Source organism: Alligator sinensis, unplaced genomic scaffold, assembly GCF_000455745.1.
Source record: "Alligator sinensis unplaced genomic scaffold, ASM45574v1 scaffold377_1, whole genome shotgun sequence".
NCBI classification, from domain to species: domain Eukaryota; kingdom Metazoa; phylum Chordata; order Crocodylia; family Alligatoridae; genus Alligator; species Alligator sinensis.
Genome location: NW_005842047.1, coordinates 365,746 through 384,734, shown reverse-complemented (window position 1 = coordinate 384,734; position 18,989 = coordinate 365,746). Strand labels below are relative to the sequence as shown.

The 18,989-nt window shown below is 45.4% G+C and overlaps 1 protein-coding gene across 11 annotated transcripts in view; it reads left to right on the top strand.

Moving 5' to 3' along the window:
• Nucleotides 1-18,989, top strand: part of HAAO (3-hydroxyanthranilate 3,4-dioxygenase) — a 74,548-nt gene that overhangs the window by 40,725 nt on the left and 14,834 nt on the right. For all 11 annotated transcript variants that reach the window (XM_025203222.1, XM_006022838.3, XM_025203220.1 and 8 more), the window contains 2 exons: nucleotides 4,034-4,123; nucleotides 5,126-5,169. In XM_025203222.1, coding sequence (XP_025059007.1) covers nucleotides 4,034-4,123; nucleotides 5,126-5,169 — 134 coding nt within the window. The remainder of the gene's footprint in view (nucleotides 1-4,033; nucleotides 4,124-5,125; nucleotides 5,170-18,989) is intronic.

Below are 18,989 nucleotides of genomic sequence, written 5' to 3'. Positions count from 1 at the left end.
ACACACCGATGTCTCACGTTTCCCCTGTCAGCTGCTAGAGGTAAAGGGCCGTCCAGAACCCAGACTCCCCCTGCCCCTATCTCCTTGACAGCTGGCAGGCTTCGTAGCCTCAGCAGGGGCTAGCAAGCTGCAGCTTTCACCCTGCTGTGCCTTGGCACACAGTGTCACCCATGTCACGAGTTTTGCTTGTCTGCAGCTTGAGGTGCAGTTTCCCCCAAACCCCTGCACGGATCTCCTTGAAACTTGGCAGGCTTCATGGTCTCAGAAGGGGCTATGACTCCTGCAAGCTTCATCCAAATCAGGCCAGCAATGACAAAGTTATAGGCTGTTTTGAGCTTCCCCATTATAGCCTATGGGTGGAACGTTGAAACAGCATCAAAACAGTGAAACTTTCGACGAAATGAAACGGAACAGCAGTTTCAAATTGAAACAAAATTCAAAATGAAATGCTGTTCTGTTGAAATGCAAGTTGAAACTGAACAGTGCTGTTTCACACAGCCCTACTGCTCATTAAGAGCTTGTTGATGAAGGAACTTAGTCTTCTGAATGTTAAGAGTCAGTCCCATTTTCTTGTATGCCTCAGTAAAGATGTTGACAATTACCTGAACATCTGCTTCTGAGTGAGCACACATTGCAACATCATCAGTGTACCAGAGCTTGACGGTTGAGGTTGGGATGGTCTTGGTTTTGGCTTGGAGTTGGCTGAGATTAAACAATTTACCATCCATTCAGTATTTTAGCTACACTCCAACTGGAAGCTTATTGGTGGTCAGATGTAACATCATGGTAAAGAATATCAAGAAGAATGTTGGAATGATGATACAGCCTTGCTTAACTCCATTCTTAACCTCCTGAATCTGATAGTCTGAATCTTAATTTAAAAAAAAAAAATTTGCTTTCCCTCTTGAGATGCAAATGCTGTAGACAGAGGAGGGTAGGTCAGAGCCCACCCAGTCAGCACATGGGTCAACCCAGATTTGAGACCATTTTAAATTGTTTGCAATATAAATGATTTGTTGTGATGTCAGACCTTTGGTCATTGCCCATTCTTCATAAATTGGGCCTCATCTGAATTCCCATTGCCAGCTACATCACTGTTTGAACATCCATGAGGTCTTATTTTTACATCAGTATGTAAATTAGATTTTAGATATGCCATAAAATACTTATGCTAGTATAAATATAGATTATGCTCATTATCTTGCATCTAGTTTCAAACTCACTTCACCATTAGCTGCCTAGGAATGGATTTCCTGTCAGGTTAACTACCTCTAACAGCCAAACTCATTGTTCACCCTTCTCACAGTGGCTGTTCAGACACAGTAGCTGTTCAGATATATGACCTGTGTAATTTTCCCCTGATAACTTGCCAAACAGTGGACAGGCAGTAACTGTTTACTGACTGAGCTGCATGCATCTCAAGGCAGAGGATACTTATAATTGCCCCAGTAATTGCATGGCTCTATCACTGTACATCAAGGGCATTCTCACCATGACTAAATCCACATTGCCTGATAAACCGCATAACCATATTTATGGAGTTGCAAATCAAAGATGCAAGAGATAGCCATTACATTCAATCTCATAAAGTGTCTGGATAATGGTAATTTTTAAAAAACTTACCTGTATTTTTCATGAAAACAATTCTATAAAAATGTACCAAGAAACTGGGAACCCATTTAGTGCCAAATTTAGCCATCTGTTTAGCTGTTACACCTGAGGCAATATTCACCTGAATGCATGTGTCAGAATGCCTTAACAGCCAGCCCTGACTCAATTGATTGTCTGTCTGAGTTGTATCAGGATCTATATGCTGATGGGCTGATCAGGATCTATATCCTGATGGGCTTCAATAGGAGCATACTGCCTCTATCAGTGAATCTGGGACAGTGGACTACAGACTGTTTAATAGGCTTCCCTCAGTGTTAGCTGCCTTGCTTCAGGACACTCTGATTCTGACTCTTGGCTTCCTGATACGCTTCCTTATCTAGCTTGTCTCCTGGCTGTGTGACAAATATTAACTCTCACCATTGGATCAGTATTCCTATGTCCTGGTACCCTAACAGGTGGACGAAAACAGTGCTGGCACTCCTAAGAACCTGTGCATTGTGCATCTCTATCATCCAGAAGAATGCTAGGCCACAGAGCATTGTTATTTTGATGATAGTCTTGTTTGAGAAAGCAAAATATTTCAATACACAGCTCAGAGTTGGAGACTTCCTTGATTTTAATGGGCAGCTTTAGTATTCAGGGAGAACTAGATGTCAATTGACTTGAGGCAAGGGATGATACAGCAGTAGCTCAAGCAGCACTCATACCATGCCATCTACAATTTAAATGAGGTGATTTTTTTTCCCCAGATGTTGCCTGACAAGTTAATGCCAACACTGGACAAACTAAAAGGGGTCAAAAGCAGTAGGAACAGTTATCTGTTGGGCAATGTGCAAACACTGACAACACAGATAAACTGAGGCCAATCATCATTGGTAAAGGGAAGAATTTGTAAAGCAATTCAACCAGCAACTGTACTGCAATTATTACATGACAGTGGAAGCATTGAGAATGAATGAAATGCAGCCCAAATTCCTATGAGCATCCAAACTGAGAATGAAACATAAGAAATGCCACCTTTTGTTCCTGATGGACAATCTACCTCATCATTTCATCCCCAAGGACCTGACAAATGTCCTGATATACCCCTGCCACCAACCACCTGCAAGCAAAGAAATACGTATCATCAATGCCTACAAAGCTCACTACTAAAGTAATCTCAGGTAATTTTACATCAATGCTGTCTGCACACCCAAAGCCAAAATCAGAGGTGTGATCCACTGGACAAAGTTAAGTTGGAATGAAGTATTGGCATTCATTAGAGTTCCACTGACAAGGCTCTACTGACACCAGTTGTGAATACACCAGATTTGGGTAATGACATCACCCTGTTGATGATATCACCATTCAGTGATTTGGGAAATATATTTAAGGGTCTGATGTTTTAAGCAAGCTTGCCAATGACCCCTGACAAGTATCTGGGAGTCTACTAATGGCTACCATTGTATGAGCTAATCACTTATGAGTGAGTCTTCAGCCTAGTGTTGACCACAGCAACCACAGTCATTGTAAAGCGGAGTAAGCTGTCAACACTGAAGCTAATATATATCCTTCAGATTGTCACCAGGATGTTCAGCAAGTGATTGCTGTACCACAACCTGCTGGAAGGTTGGCACTGGAAGCTGTCAATGACTTTCCCCTGATACATGAACGCCACATGCCCCCAGACCCTGGGGGGGCACGGTGAGCTCCCACAGGTGGCGGCAGCACTGTCGGCGGTGGGAGCATGGCGGAGGCAAGTGGGGAGCTGCCACAGGCAGCCACAGCGCTGTCAGAGTTGGGGGGGGGTGGCGAGCGCTGACCAGTCGTCGGTGACCACCCACAGACACCGCCGGCAGTGTTGGCGGTGACCAGTAGTGATTGCGGACTGCCTGCAGATGCTGCCCAGCTCCGGATCAGTTCAGTTCAGCTCTGGCTCAGTTCTGCTGCAGCTGGGGAGCTGGGGAAGGGAAGAAACAATGGTGGCACAGAAATAGCTTCCAGTTGCCTAGCCCCAGTGCAGCACCCCCCTCCCCACCCCACTCCAGCTCCTTTCTGGCTCCGCGGGCCAGAGCCAGTGGTTCTGTGACCTGGATCTGGCTTGCAGGCCATAAGTTGCCAACCCCTGTCCTAAGTAGCATGTGACCACGTGCACATTGCCTCTCAAGCCTCTCAAGCAAGCAAAAGCCTGCACGTGCTACGTTGCCTCTCAAGAAAGCAAAAGCCTGCCCAGAGCTCCATAGCATACCTGAACTTCATAGCGTACCTGACAATACAACTCTGTGACACAGTAAGCTTATCACACGGAGATGGCCTCTGTCTCCCTAATACATTGTACTTCATAATAAAATAGTATGTCATCATTAGGAATAATATAATAATCTGCTTTCTTGGGGAAATCTTATCCATTATTCAACAAAATGAAGTATCACTTTTTTTTCAGATATTATGTTGAAGAATCTACCGATGTCCTCTTTGAAAGATGGTTTCATTGCGAGGATCTTGGTGTACAGCTAACACCAATAATACAAGAGTAAGAGGGGATTTTATGTTTATTTCCCATGATCGTTTAAATTTCTTTATAGATCGTTATCAGTATGCCACATTATACTCTGGTTTTTATCCATTTTGAATAAACTTCTTAACCATAGCATTAGCAACCATCCTATAAGGTACTGAGCACCTCTGTCGAAGTACTTAGCATTTCCCATTCCTATTAAAATTGATGAGAGTCATGTGTGTTCACATCGTATAGAACACAAACTGTGCTGAACGAGTCCCTGGAATTGACAACACAAAGCATTGCAAAAAGACCAAGGATGGGGAAATGCAGAATGTAATAGGCAATCATTTTAAATGTAACACTGAATTGGTATTGGTGCTCTGCTAAAATATTAATGGAAATTTAGAAACAGCCTTGGAGCTACTATTCTTTGAATTTCTAACTTGTCTGAACATTCTTAATTTGTAAAATGTGTCCCCTTCTTGTCCCCCGACACACCACCATCTCAGATTAAAAGACAGCAAACAGTTCCCCCCTTTACACTAAATCCAGAATTGTAGGAGACTTATGTCTGTTCAGTTCTATTCTAATGGTAACAATGGATAATCAGAGTTATGGAAACTTGCTGGAGGGTGTGAAAAGTATTTGTTTTTCAGGCAATAGGAAAACAGGTCCATTTAAATAACTGATTTGTTATCTTCTTTAAATGGTTCACAAATTTTTGCATTACAGGCTGGCAAGGTAATTACTGAGCATAACAGAGAGCTATGGAAAAGTTTAATGATTTTATACTTAGGTAATGAATGATTTTGCTTTGTGGAGGGACTTAGGGCCAAATCCTCTATTGATGAAGTTTGCAAAACTCCATTGAAGCCGTGCTAATTTATACCAGCTGAGGATTTGGCCCAATGTATTTTGCAGATTCCTTACAGGAGCACAAAACTTAATAGCCTGTATTGCTACCTGCTCCCAGTTCATGGAAAGAGAATGTGAACATTACGCTTTAGTGATACTTAATGTTTACTGTTGCAGGTTTTTCAGCTCAAGTCAATATCGCACTGGAAAACCAAATCCAGGTAATGTAAAATAATTGCAGAATCAAAGAAATAAATTAACCTAATTAAACAGCAGTAATTTTATCTTGTTATTTTACTGTGATCAAGTTCTGCTTTTCATATTGCTTCTGTAAATGAAAATTGGTTTGGAAAGAAAAATAGCAATTCCTCTTTCTTATCCCAAGGATAAGTACAATGCATATGCATGAGCAGCATAAGTACCTGGTCTGTGCAAGTGAAGACATTAGAATGAGCTGTTTGAATAATTATATAGTATAAGATCAAGAAATTCTGTTCTGCTTCCATGCTGCTGAAACCCTGTGAATGCCAGAGTGAGGTTTTATTAAATTAGACATAAACATTACATGGTTATTTCTCCCCTTTGTAAAGGTTCAATACCTTGATAAAAAGACATTTTCAGAAAATAAATAAATAAATAAAAAAGCAACGTCTGGTCCTTTTGCTCTTTCAGGGCCAGATCGATATGCAACTGAATTCCCAAGGAAGACTTCCATTGCTTCCAATAGACCTTGACTTAAGCCTCTAGTGCCGCTATTAGCTCGGGCAAGTCCTAATTTGCCAAGTGTTGAGACAGAGACAGAAACTCCTGAGCTAAAGTGAGCAGGCCCTCCCTGTTCTAAAATGTCATTGTTTTATGCCTGGGTCAGCCCTTGAGGACCGAACTTATAACCCTTCTCTTTGAGGGTCCCACCAGCAGTTGTCCTTAAGTAATCTACATGCCCAACTCAGGGTGTCTTTCATTTTATCAGTGAATTACTGTAATAAGGAAGCAAAACAAATATAATAGAGTATAATAAATCAACCAAACACAGTAAGATATGTTACCCCAGGCCAGACTGTGAACTGCTTACACACACGGTAAAACTTTGCAATTATTCAGTCTCAGTTAAGCTACAACAAAGGTCTGATCCAAAGCCCACCAAAATCAGTTCAAGGCTTTCCCAGTGCATGGCATCATTCATGAGACTACTTGGGTGTATAAATGCCCACCCAGAGATGAAGGAGTGTGCAGCAGAACCATCTGTAAAACAGAGCAACTTAATAAGGCCCTTCACAGACAGTGTAATAAACCAGATGGAAATCATGTGTAGGAGGCCAATATCTGGCCCAGCATCAGTGATATGTTTTATATGTGCCCAACAACTGCATGGAGGAGTCAAAATTTGTCTTCCCAAAAGCTCACTTCTTCGTAGGGCATCTATCAAAACCAGTTTATTCTGATTTAGTTTCCTCCCAAGCACTCAGAAGCTACAGGCATCTCACTTAGGCATCCTATGTGACACCATGGGCAAATTATAGGGCATCATGTCACAGGAAAACTCCCTGCTGACCAGCCTACCAGCCACACAGGAAAAGACCCCTCCTAACAGAACACTAACAAGGTCCTCCACCATTGAGACCCCAGCTTCACAGGCTGCATCCAATGGTGCCACAAGCCACCAGCCACTGCTCTAGGCAATATTGAAATAGATAAAAATAATATTTTCAGTTTCACATATGAACTGTGGTCAGTTGAATGAGTCTCCCTAATCACAGGTAAGATGTATTTACCTTCCCCAGCTAAGCTGGATGCCTACATTCCAATAACAAGCAAATTACATTGAATAGAAATAATAAAGACCTCTAAATATTAACATTTTCTCAGAAGGCAAGTGCCAGGTGACACATGCCATAATTGTCACATGCCATAATATTTCCTGAAGTTTAGTACATGGAAACTGAGAGAGATGTATCAATAACAATCTGGCAAGGAAACTTTTTCTGTTGTTGGCATTCAAAAGATCTACACTACAAAGTCTCAAGAGTGTAGGAAGAGATTAATTGTAGCCAAAGGTGAAACTTTAAGAAAGAGAAAAAAAAGTTAAGGGCTTAAAATGTACTACTTCTCTTCTGTGCTCATTACAACTTTTTCCCCTGAATACCTTCCCTTTTGGAATAAACAACTGAATTCAGAATACAGGCATTTGAAAAACTTTTGGCTTTGTTCTTGCCTCAAGCTCAAAACAACCTGCAAACATATTGGCAGAATTTCAGCCTGGAGAATAGCTTTGTGCTTCTCATGGACAGTCATAAGCACAAGCTTCCAGAAACAAATTCTGTTGTGCAAAAAACAAAAAAATGCGTACCCTACAACTCTTAGTGTTGTAGGAATTTTAGCTACCAACTCCCAAGAGAGTCAATGGAAGCTGTATAAAATACTTAGAATAAAGTTTTAGTAAAGGACCGTGCCCCCCCACCCAAATCAAGTTCTGCTGATGGAGAATGTATCTCCATAATAATGAGATTTCTTTAAGAAATTCCTTTCCTTAAGAAAAAAAAATAATCGAGGACCTTGTGCAGTATGCAAATGTAGCAGAAGCCCCTGATGCATGTGTACAATTTGAATGGTGACTACATTTACTTTTAATCCTTTTAGAGGACCGAATGTCACACAAAGTGAGCAATGTACTTTTAATCCAAAATTTCATCAGCAGTAAGACTTCTGCCAAAATATTTATCTCTGCATGAGTCCCAACTGCTCCCCAGTCTATGCACAGAGAGAAATATCTTCGAAGAAAATCCTGATATCAGTTCATTCTCACAGGAAACAGACTCAAACAATTTTCAAAACTTTTTATGTTTTTACTTGAGCCAAAATTCTCTTAGAATTATTTATACATGCTGCCAGTTTCTGCCCTCACTTTAATTAGTACAAGTGCAAGATAAACCAATTTAAGCCAAGTTGTAAGCAACAGAAAAAGTGTTATTCCTTAAACCTGCAGTTGGTTAATACCATACTTGTAGTAAATCTAAAGCAACTTTTGTGTTCATACAAGTCCTAACATCTTGCAAAGAATCTTTCTTCAATATCATATAAAATTCAACTAATCATAAGAGGAATAGAACACTGTTTTCAGCAGACACAGTGCAGATATGTTTTGTGCAGCAAGACAGCATAATGTAGTCTCTGAATATTTCAAGGATATTAGAGAAATTAAGATTTGAAGTCAGAAGTGTAACTGTAATTACATTAATAACTTAACTGAAAATAAAGGAATAAAGAGAGCTGAATAGGAAACATAATTGCCCAGTGGATGGTTCTTTGATGGAATCACTTAAAAATAATACAATTTTAAAATGTTTTTAAAAACTTTAAACCCAAAAGGTAAAAAACATGTTCTTGCCTCACGGTAAATGCAAAACAAGTCTTCTGAGGTGAATGCAGATTTACACTGGTGTACAAGAAAGAATTTATTCCAAAGTTCACAGCTGAGCCAACAGAAATGCACAAATTGTGGCAATTGTCTCACCCAGTGTTACGTTCATTTACGCAAATACAGTCCACAGCTATAAGTCAATATGTTAAATTTCAGTTATTTTGAACAACACATTATGCCACTGCCTTCATCAGCATACTAAATGTAAACATTAATATAAACTCACTTCTATCTAATACAAACACTAGATATTTTTAATAAGAATGATCCATAAGTTGAAAATACATGTAAATTCCCACAATCTATGGGTTCTGATGTTTAGGAAAGTTAATGGTTGACTATTGATGTAATGGAAGAAGGAAAAATAGTTAAATAGCACCCAACACATCAGTCACAGGTTCCTTCTATTATTAGTTAACCTGAAGTGTTTTGAATGTACATTGAGCAATCAGAAAATGGGTGTGCAGATACCAGGGAGCATCCTTCGTGTTGGGCAAATGTGCATCTAACAGCCTGAAATTGTCAATGATTTGGGCTAGTTAAGTTTACATAGGTAATCTCGTCTCAGAGCCTATTTAGTTAAAGCTAACTCCACTCACCAGAACTTCAGCATTCCTCAAGACATTGTTCAACCTCTGCTTGCTATTCAAACTTGATTTCTTTCTCTGTTTTACCCATACTGTCTGTTCTACCAAATGATGCCAGCCTCAATGTCTCTTTCATTTTTCTTCCAGAGGTCTATCCATACCTTGCTTCAGGTGGTCCCCACCAACCACCACCACCTTCCCCAAAGCTCCTATATTCTGTCTATTAGGTGTCTAAATTGGCTTAGGTGTCTAAGTACAATTCTATTTTTCCTTGTTCAGATCCTTGAAAATCCATTAATGTACCTACTTTAGTAACATATAATTAACTTTATTATTGATTTACAAAAAAAGTAGTGAAGAAGCAGATGACCCACTTACCTGTTGAATTCATTCTTTTTTGTGGACTTGAGTAGGGTGAAATAGATTACACTTTGGCACCCAAATCCACTTACATGCCTAATAGGTGGATTAGAATCTGGACTTCAGTGGGCTCATCTACATGAGATGTTTACTGCAGAGCTGACTAATTAGTTCTGCAGTAAAGTCTCAGCATCTACATGTGTGGTTCTATTAGGCCTCAGTAAACTAATTAACTCCACCATAAATTAGTACTTGTAAACAGCGGCATTCTTTAGTGCACAGCAGCACACATATAGATGCCGACAAGGCTGGCTGGGGCATGAGGATGCTTCAGTGCAGGGGCTGCCTGCCAGCGAGCCGCACACTAGAGTACTCTCATGCCCCAGCCAGCCCCTCTGCAGCACACTGTGCCAGGGCAGAGTAGCCCTGGGCTAGCAGGCTGACCCTTGGGTACCCTGTCAGCCATAGCTGCTCTGACCTGGCTTAACATCCTGAAGTCCTGGGCACACATGTAAACATTTTACTTGGCAGCAATAAACTCCAGTGCTGTATGCACCAGAATTTATTGTGTTGCATTAGCTGTATGTGTGTATGTTCCCAGTATGTACCAAGTTGCTGTGTGATCATCCCTGTCAACCTTGCATTCCTTCACCTGTCTCCTATCATTGTGGGCAGCAAGTCCAATCAAGACTATGGCAGGGACTGGTCAGAAACTGTCTCTCTGCTGTGCCTTCACAAGCCCATACACTTGTTCTATCCAAAATAATAAACTTATAAATAAGAAAGTCTTTAAGGTTGTTCCAAGAACCTATAGAGAAGCTAGATTTTTCTATTCACAGTATAGGACTTCTCACCAAAGAAGATCCAGACGTACTAGTAGATAGTGGGCACGTCTACTCGAGATGCTACAAGATGCTCATAGTGATGAGCTATGGCAACATAGCTTGTCGCTATGGCAGTGTAGCATTGATGGGCACAAACCATGATGCTGATGCTACATTACCATAGTGACACGCTACCTCTCTCTAACACATCGCTACAGTGATGTAGCTCTAAAAATAACCATGTGCCACCAGGACGGCACAGTAACAGCTGTACTTCCTAAAGCAAGTACTAAATGATGGTGCGGTAACAACTGCACCATGGGGGCATATGTAGACACACCCACTGGGCGTATCTACACATGCATTTACTCTAGCCTAGATTTACTGTTCCAGTCAGGGGTCAGGGGCAGGTCCCAGCCAGCTCCAGGATGGGTGGGGAACTGTTGCCATGTAGGGAGCTTCCAGCCCCTGCTGTGCAGTCACAGTTGCAATCATGGAGTGGTGGCAGGGAACAAGCTCCCAGATTTTGTTCCCGGTCAGGCATCTACATGAGCACTACGGTGCCCTTACTAATGCCAAGTAAATTTGTTACTTGCATTTGCAGGTAGCAAATTTACTCATTATTAAGGAAGTTTACTGCAAAGTAAGCACATGCATGTGTAGATGCACATGTTTACTTCTCAGTAAACTATGCTAATGCAAAGTTAAGCGTCTCATATAGATGCACCCACTGTGTCTAGGAGTGCACCGATAGCTTAACTGAGGGAGGAGAAGGAATCAACATTCTCCAAGTCCAGACACCAACTTGCGGGGGCAGGGTGGGGCCACAAAAATGGCCACTATTGCAGCAGCAGGTGACTGCACCACTGCTATCAGCGCTGCAGCAGCTAGCACTACCCTATGTTTTGCCTGTGCCCTGGGTGCAAAGCTGCACTGCTATGCCTCTGGAGAACATTGTTCCTTGTAGGGTGACTTGCACGGTGAGGGAGCTAATGGTGACACAGAAGAGGTGTGGACATTCCTAGCCCCTTATTTCATCCTGCCTCTGGCTACAAATGTTATTAGGAGCACAGTTTGAAAAGTCAAAAGCTAATGACTGAATGAGAGATGGGTGGGGCAGTTAAAAAGATTGGGAATCAGATGACTTGAGCTGTCTTCCTGACTCTTGCAAGCATATGACTCTTCGATGCACTTTCTATATCACATGGGCAAGCCACTTAAACAAAAAAGAAAAGAGTAGGTGGACCACCAGTTTTGTGTGTCTAATTAGAAAAAAAAAATCCAGGTAAATCAGGCTGGTACCCAGAACTGAAAATTCCATAATCAACACCCTCTTCTGAAAAACATTGCATTTAAACATTATAAGCCTAGGCTAAAGATCCAGAAGTAAGTAGAAAGCTTTCCACTAATATCAGGAAGCCAGCCTTAGGTGTCTCAGTTTATTAGGGTTACCGTACATCCAGGTTTTCCTGGACATGTCCTCTTTTTTGGCCCCTTGTCATCCATCCAGGTGGGTTTTTTTTAAATGAGAGCAAATATCCAGGTTTTTGCTGTGCCTGTGGCTTTTCCCAGGCATGAGCAGCTTGGATGCTTGGGGCTGGGAGCAGCAGGCAAGGTGATTGGCTGTCAGGGGTCATGTGCTCTGCATCTGAGCCCTGGCAAGCTGTTTCCAGATAATAGAGTATGTGCAAGCACGTGCAGGAGCTGAGTGGGCAGCAGAGCTGGTGGAGGGCGGGAGCTGCGGGTCAGGAGTTGGGGGCACCGGCTTGGCTGGTGGGCAGGGGGCTGTGAGTCAGGAGTGAGGGGCACTGGCAGGGCTGGGGGGGCAGGGGCTGCAAGTTGGGAGTCAGGGGCACCAGCAGGGCTGCGGGGAGTAGGGGGCTGCAGGTCAGGAGTGAGGGGCACCAGCAGTGCTGCAGGGAGCAAGGCTGCGGGTTGGGAGCAAAAAGCACCAGCAGAGCTGGAGAGGGAGAGGCTGCGGGTTGGAAGTGAGGGGCTGGGGGTCAGGGGCTTATGAGTGAAAGGCAGAGGCAGGGCACAAGCATATCTTACCCCCCACCAATCATATTCCCCCTCCCTCTCTCTTCCCCCTCCCCTGCTCCACACTCCTGCCCCCCACAGGTGTCCTCTTTTTTAGTCATGGAAATATGGTAACCCTATGCATCAGTAAAATAAGGATGCAGTGAGGGATATGTAAAATTCACTGGTACATTGGAGGGCATGTGGCAGTGTTCAAATGGTAGGTGCTGTGGGTATGCAAACTGTGGGTACCAAAACAAAACACCGTTTAGCTGTAAAAATTGGCCTTCTTATTTACACATCAAGACATTCAGCAGATTGTATTTTTTTTTAATTAACAACTAAATTTTAGTTTTGTCAGCATCCCCAAAGAAAGAACAGTATGTTGTTGTGCTGCCCCAGGAGTAGGAAAGGAAGCAGACTGTGACTGACTCAGTGACAATCTACCCCTGCATTTTCCCCTACCTTAGAAGTGCCATGTGCTAGGCCTACATTTGGCAATGCATAGTCCCATAGCATGCCAATGCAGCAGCAGGGACTGGTGGCCTGTGGCTGAGGGCAAAGCCAATGCTTCACCTAAAACCTCACCTCAGATTGGGGTGGGAAAGAAGCAGCTCCATGGAGCCAGCTATCCCCCAAATGCTCTTACCTTCAACATATATTGCCAGCTCAGAGGAAGAAATGGCTATACTTGCCAGAGTGGACAAATATGGAGGGCCACAGCTGGATTAAATTACGAACATTGGATACTTTTATTTTATTTTTTAAATAAAGGAAAATAGATGTATGCATTGTCAAATACATTGTTTTGCATAGTTTGCCACTTGAAAACTTCCACTAAGCCTGTAAGTGCAAATCTTAAAGTAGTGTACAAATCTCTAGATTCTGGACCCGCTTTTCCCAAATGCTAACAACACACAGAGGAGTTCATTAAGCAGCCTGAACACAAAACTCTCTGACAACAACAACAACAAAATCCCAAGGCAGAAAACTACCTCTTTGGAAATATTCTCAGCTGAGCCTCCTCAAAGGCAGAGCACAAACCATAATCTTTAAAAGCTGTCCTAATGCTTCACCATGGGAACTAAGCCACTGCTGCCCTTTTGCACATAATGTACATAATAAAACTGTCAGGGAAATCAAGAAAAATAGTGCATAAAGATGTTCTCCCTTTTTTGTTCAAAGTTCGGAAAGAAAACATAATATTTTCAAAGAGCACTAAAACTCTGAGCAGTTACACAGCAATTTCATTTTCTTTAATAAGTTAGCTTCTTTCTTCCTTATCCTCCTTTCAAATGTTCCCAGACAGCAACATCCAGAATGGACTACCCACTGCTGGAATCCATCCACTCATTTCTTCTTTCCCCCTTTTCGGGCCATTTAACAGTAATAATAACAATTTGCACCTTTAAAGATCTTTACCAAAAGTATGTAAGCTTCACCCCAGCTGTGTAAAAGAAGGATCATTGTTCCCCTTTTACAGAAGTGGAAACCAAGGCATAGCTATATTAAATGACTTGCTCGCAGTAAAACAAGGCACGTTCAGAAACTGAACAAGGGCTTCAGATTTCTAGTCCTGTAATTTTTTCTCTATATATCACCTGATGCTCTGAACTGCAGTGACACAGATGATACCCAGTAGATCTTCTCAAAAAGGGAATGGCAGAATCTGGTCTAACTCTAGTTACTCAAGCAAGGAAACAATCGCATACAGTGGCTGGCCTTACAGATCCCTTCTGGTTGGCTACACCACCTTCTTTTTATAACAGGGGTAGGCAATTATTTTGGGTGGAGGGCCGCTTACTGAGTTTTGACAAGCTGTCGAGGGCCGCATGGGTAGCCTCACCCTGTGACAGGGGCCCCGCCCCTTTGTTGTCATCTTGGGACCAGAAGTCCCACCCCCTTCACTTCCAACCTTTGCCACTGGAATTCCCTCCCCTTGCCCTGCACATACTCCTTTGGGAAAGAGGGTTTGCCATTTTAGGGGGAAAAAATTATATACTAAAAATCAAACACCCATAATAATATATGTTAATTTAATTTTTTTAATATATTTTTGTCCTGATTTGTGTGTGTTTGTGCTGTATATGTAGAAGTGATTGCATAATAGCTCAAAATGCAGTCTTACTTGTATATTGTGTGGGGTATGCATGGGTGTATGGGGGGCATGGGGTGGGTGTGGGGTTTGTGGGGAGTTGTGGGTGGGTGGGTATGGTATTGTGGGTATGGGAGCCACAGAATGCAGGGTGGCCAGCGGGTGGGCAGGCAAGTGGGGAAAGCAGTGGCTGGTGGGTGGGGAGTGGAAGTGAGTGGGTGTGTGGGAGCACAGGGCCTGCACCAATGCCCCAGGGCCAGCACCAGTGGGGCCAGGAGCAGGGCAGTAAGAGCATGGGGTGCAGGCTGGCAGGGGTCTATGGCAGGGGTTCCCAACCTTTTTATACGGTGGACCTGCAAACTGTATAATTTACAGATTTAAGTTTAATTTACATATTTAAATTTATTTTTTATGGGGAGGGGGCTGGGTTGTGAGGATCAGATCCAGTTGGGGCACCAGGGGACCCTGCAGGGGAGGGAGCTGCACAGGCAGTGAACTAGGGGGACCCAGCTGTTGCTGCCTGGAAGGAATAGGCTCTGCTGCCTTTCCTAGGAGGAAGCAGCAGAGCTGCCTCCCCATCCTTCACTCTGGGCATTTCTCTGGCTGCATTCTCCTACTCCTAGCTGTGGGCAGGACTGGAGGGTCCTGGCTAGATGGCCATGGACCCCGGTACCTGGTGCACGGGCATCACCTTACCAGGCACAGCCATGGTGGCAGGAACGGGATGGGGCATACAGAGCCAGCTGCCTCCCTCCTGGGGTTGCCCTGCCACCTACACGTGACTGCCAGCAGCGGAAGCCACAGCTCCCATCTGGCTACCATGCACCTGCTCACTCCCAGTTCCACCTGCCCCAGTCCCGCAGTACAGGTGGGGATGACTGTGAGCAGCCCTGACCCCACTCTTGCCCATCTGGGTTGAGCAGCAGTGGCGGCAGGGAACAACCTACACATGGGGGAAAAGTAGCCCCTCCCCTCCCGCCACCGGTGCTCCCTGCTGCAGCCACTCAGAGCCCACCCAGGGCTGTCCTGTCTCTCCACGATATCACTGTCACTGTCACCCTGTGGGGCAGCTATGGTAACGGAGAGCAGGCACAGGCAGCCCTGTGTGGGCTCCAAATGGCTGCCGCTGGGAGCACCGGCAGCAGGAGTGGGGGGACTGCTTTTCTCCCCCGTTCAGCAGCAGTTCGTTCCCCACTGCTGCTGCTAGCCTGGGCCCTACACTGGCTCCAGACTTGCCCGCTGGGCTGAGCAGCAGTGGCAGCAGCAGCACTTTGGCACAAACTGCTTCTGGGGCAGAGGAAAGCACCACTCCCACACACTTCTTGCCACCGCTGGGCAGTGTTTGCTAGCCAATACCACAACAGACTCCCATGCAGCTCCTTCACCACAGGCTCTGTGCTGCCCAGGGCAGCTGCTCTACATGGCCACTGCTGCTGCCTTTGGCAGCACAGAGCTGGCAGCAAGGAGTGGCAGGCGGGGTGTGCTTTCCTCCGCCCCAGCAGCAGTTTGTGCCCAGCTGCTTCCGCTGCTGCTGCCACTCAGCCCACCAGGCAAGCCCGGAGCCAGTGCAGGGCCCAGGCTAGCAGCAGTGGCAGGAAACAAACTGCTTCTCAATGGGGGAGAAAAGCAGCCCCTCCCACTCCCCCTCCCAGTGCTCCCTACAGCAGCTGCTCGGAGCCCATGTGGGGCTGCCTGTGCCTGTTCTCCATTGCCATCACCATCCCACAGGGCAATGGTGACATGGCAGAGAGGCAGGACAGCTGTGTATAGGCTCTGAGCAGCTGCAACAGGGAGTGCCAGCCCAGGGGCATGGAAGGGACTGCTTTTCCCCCATGCTGAGCAGCAGTTTGTTTCCCGCCACCACTGCTGCTCAGCCTGGATGGGTGAGAGTGGGGTCAGGATTGCTTGTGATTGTCCCTGCCTGTACCGTGAGGCTGTGGCAGGTGGATCTGGGAGCAATTGAGAGCATGACAGCCAGCAGCAGCCAGATGGGAGTATGGGGCCCATGCCAGTGCCCCAGGCCCAGTATGAGCAGGGCCCAAAGCGGAGTAGCAGGAGCGCGGGGTCCCAGCGGGCTGGGGCTCTATGGAGCTGGGACAGCTCCCCTCTCTCCCTGCTGGTGCAGCCCAGCCAGGCTCCATAGACCCCTGCCAGCCCATGCCCTGAGTTTCTGCCACCCCACTCTGGGCCCTGCTGCCACTGGCATGGGCCCCACTATCCTACATGCCACTCGCTTCCACCCCTCTCACCCCCGCCACCGCTTTCCCCACTTTCCTGCCTGCCCCTTCCTCCTTTGTTAACTGAATTTCCCACTCTGGCACAGGGAGGCACGAACAGCCCCACAGTCCCAGGCCAGAAGCCTCTGCTAGGCAGGGGCTTCTGGCTAGAGGGTGGGGCTGGGTGGGCCTTGCCATTGCAGCAGCCTGCTGTGGCTTCCCCTGGGTCCTACTGCCCCTGGCTGCTATCATCTTTGACAAGCAGCTGAGGGCAGATACATATAAATTTTCTAAATTTTCTAGGGGCCCTGCCAGCCCGATACAATGGCCTGGTGGGCCAGATCCAGCCCATGGGCAGTATTTTGCCCACCCCTGTTCTATAAGTTTTCTTCCTTGTTTTAATCAGAGAAAACAAGAAAACCCTGGTATTAGGTTTCCAGCATGGATTCAGTGACGTGAAAAAAAATTCACAAAAAAATTGTTGCATACACCGTAATGAATTATTAGCCATGTCAATCCTTGGGGCATGCTACAAAAACAAATACAGTTACATAGGGAAACAATAATTACACTGAGAAAGCACCATGTTTTAAGCCAAGTGTTTCAGTGTTCATATTATATGTTACATAAGTGCTCTTGCCTAGGATTTCAAACTGACTACCAATGTTAGGTACTTCAGTTTTACAGACAAGTTTTTCAAAGGTATTGAGAAGCTAGCCTCTGGAATCAAGCCCCTTTAAAATAATTGGTGATTCATAGGGGGTGCACATCGGTGCACATGCATCCCCTGAGATCCGCTGTACACCCCTTGGAAGCGCCCTTCCAGTTTTACCACTGGATCGGCGATTGGCTGGGGGGGGGGGCCCCCCCCCCCCCCAGTTGACAAATAGGCCATGGGAGGACTCCCCCAGTAGGCAATCTGCTGCAGGGCAACCCCCACCCAGTCGCCGATCTGGTGCTCCCCAAGACTCAGGAGGCACCAGTCGCCTATGTTTAAAATAGTTTGAAATGGATATGTAAAATCACTAGTCCCTTTTGAAAAATATAGGTTAGGCCTAGGTACTTTGATGTGTTGAGCAGAGGCATGTGTCTGTGGAGCTGTGAGGGCAGGGGAAGAGGGAAGAAGGGAAGAAGAGTTTTCTAAATAGCATTTTTCAAAGTTGTGTGGTTAAAGTTAGGCCCTTTAGTCTATATTTAGGCTCCTGATGTAGTGGTTTGATTTTTCAGATGCACCTACGACTTTCACTGACTTCACTGTGGCTCTGATTCACAAAAGCACTTAAGAATGTGTTCAAGTTCATCCCAAGTCAGGATTGCAATGCTTTAATACTGTCCTAAATAATTCTATTAAATTGGGGCTTGAAAACTAAGCTCTCAGAATAGTTAGTTAATTGTCAACTGCAATTGAAAAAGTTGGCCTAGATATTTAATGATGCTGCCAATAAAGTAATCTGTCTAGAACAGCATTTGATTGCATCAACCATAATTCATTTGTCTCCAGGTATTTAAATAATTTAAAGGCATCAGCACTGATGGAGTTAGGCCCATGCGTGGGAGTTAGATTTATTCATCTGAGGTAGAGAATCAGTGGGCCAACTGCCTTGCTCATGTCAGGAGTTAAAATATGGGCATGTCTATACATGCATACCCTTACTATGCAGTAAAAATGGCTAATCACAACAAATTTGGGCACGATTAGTTAATGTGCAGTAACGCATGTGTAGATGTGACCTGGCATTAACTTTAGTGCTGGATCTGCCCAGCCCCTAGGGGGCCAGGCTGAGCCCAGCCCCAGGGCTTCTGGCTGGCCACCTCTCCTGCTCCAGGGCTGTGCTGCTCAATAGCAGTCCCTAGCTTCAGGGTATAAAAGCCTGCAGTTATTTTGTGCCTTGGGGCAAATACACCAGGGAGCCTGTTCTGTCTTCAGGAGCCCAGCAGTTGGCCTTTAAGGAGAGAGTAGCAGCAGGGAGATGCTGACTCTCAGGCCTTGGACACCCTCCTGGGTCAGGTGGCTATGTCCATGCCCACCATGGCCCTACAGGACTTCTGGGTCCCACCCACTGCCCCACAGCAGGCCCCTGCCTGGGCCGGGGAGGAGGTCTTGTGGTGCCTCCTTCTCCAGACCCCCTGACTGGACCCCCACCCTGGACCTGCCGCCAGTCACCTGGGCCTGGCCCCACCACTCTACCCTGCACCAGGCCCCTGAAGACCTGGCTGTACATAAGTCTGCCACCTGCTGGGTTCTCCATGGCCCCAGACCTGTGCGGGAACATTCCAAGACTGGGTTGCTGGGCACCTGCCCCGGGGCTCTTCCCCATAGACCCCTCCCCCACAGGACCCCACTCTGAGCTCAAAGACCCAAAATATTGTATCTAGTTTTCCATTTGTAATCAGGTTTTTTTGTTGGTAGTGGGTGGGGAGGGTGGTGGAGGGGTTCTGTTGGTTGAGGGGGGAGGGATGAGGGTGGGTGTTGTGAGGGTAATAAAGTGTTTTTTGTTTCAACCATGTGAGTGTCTTGAGAG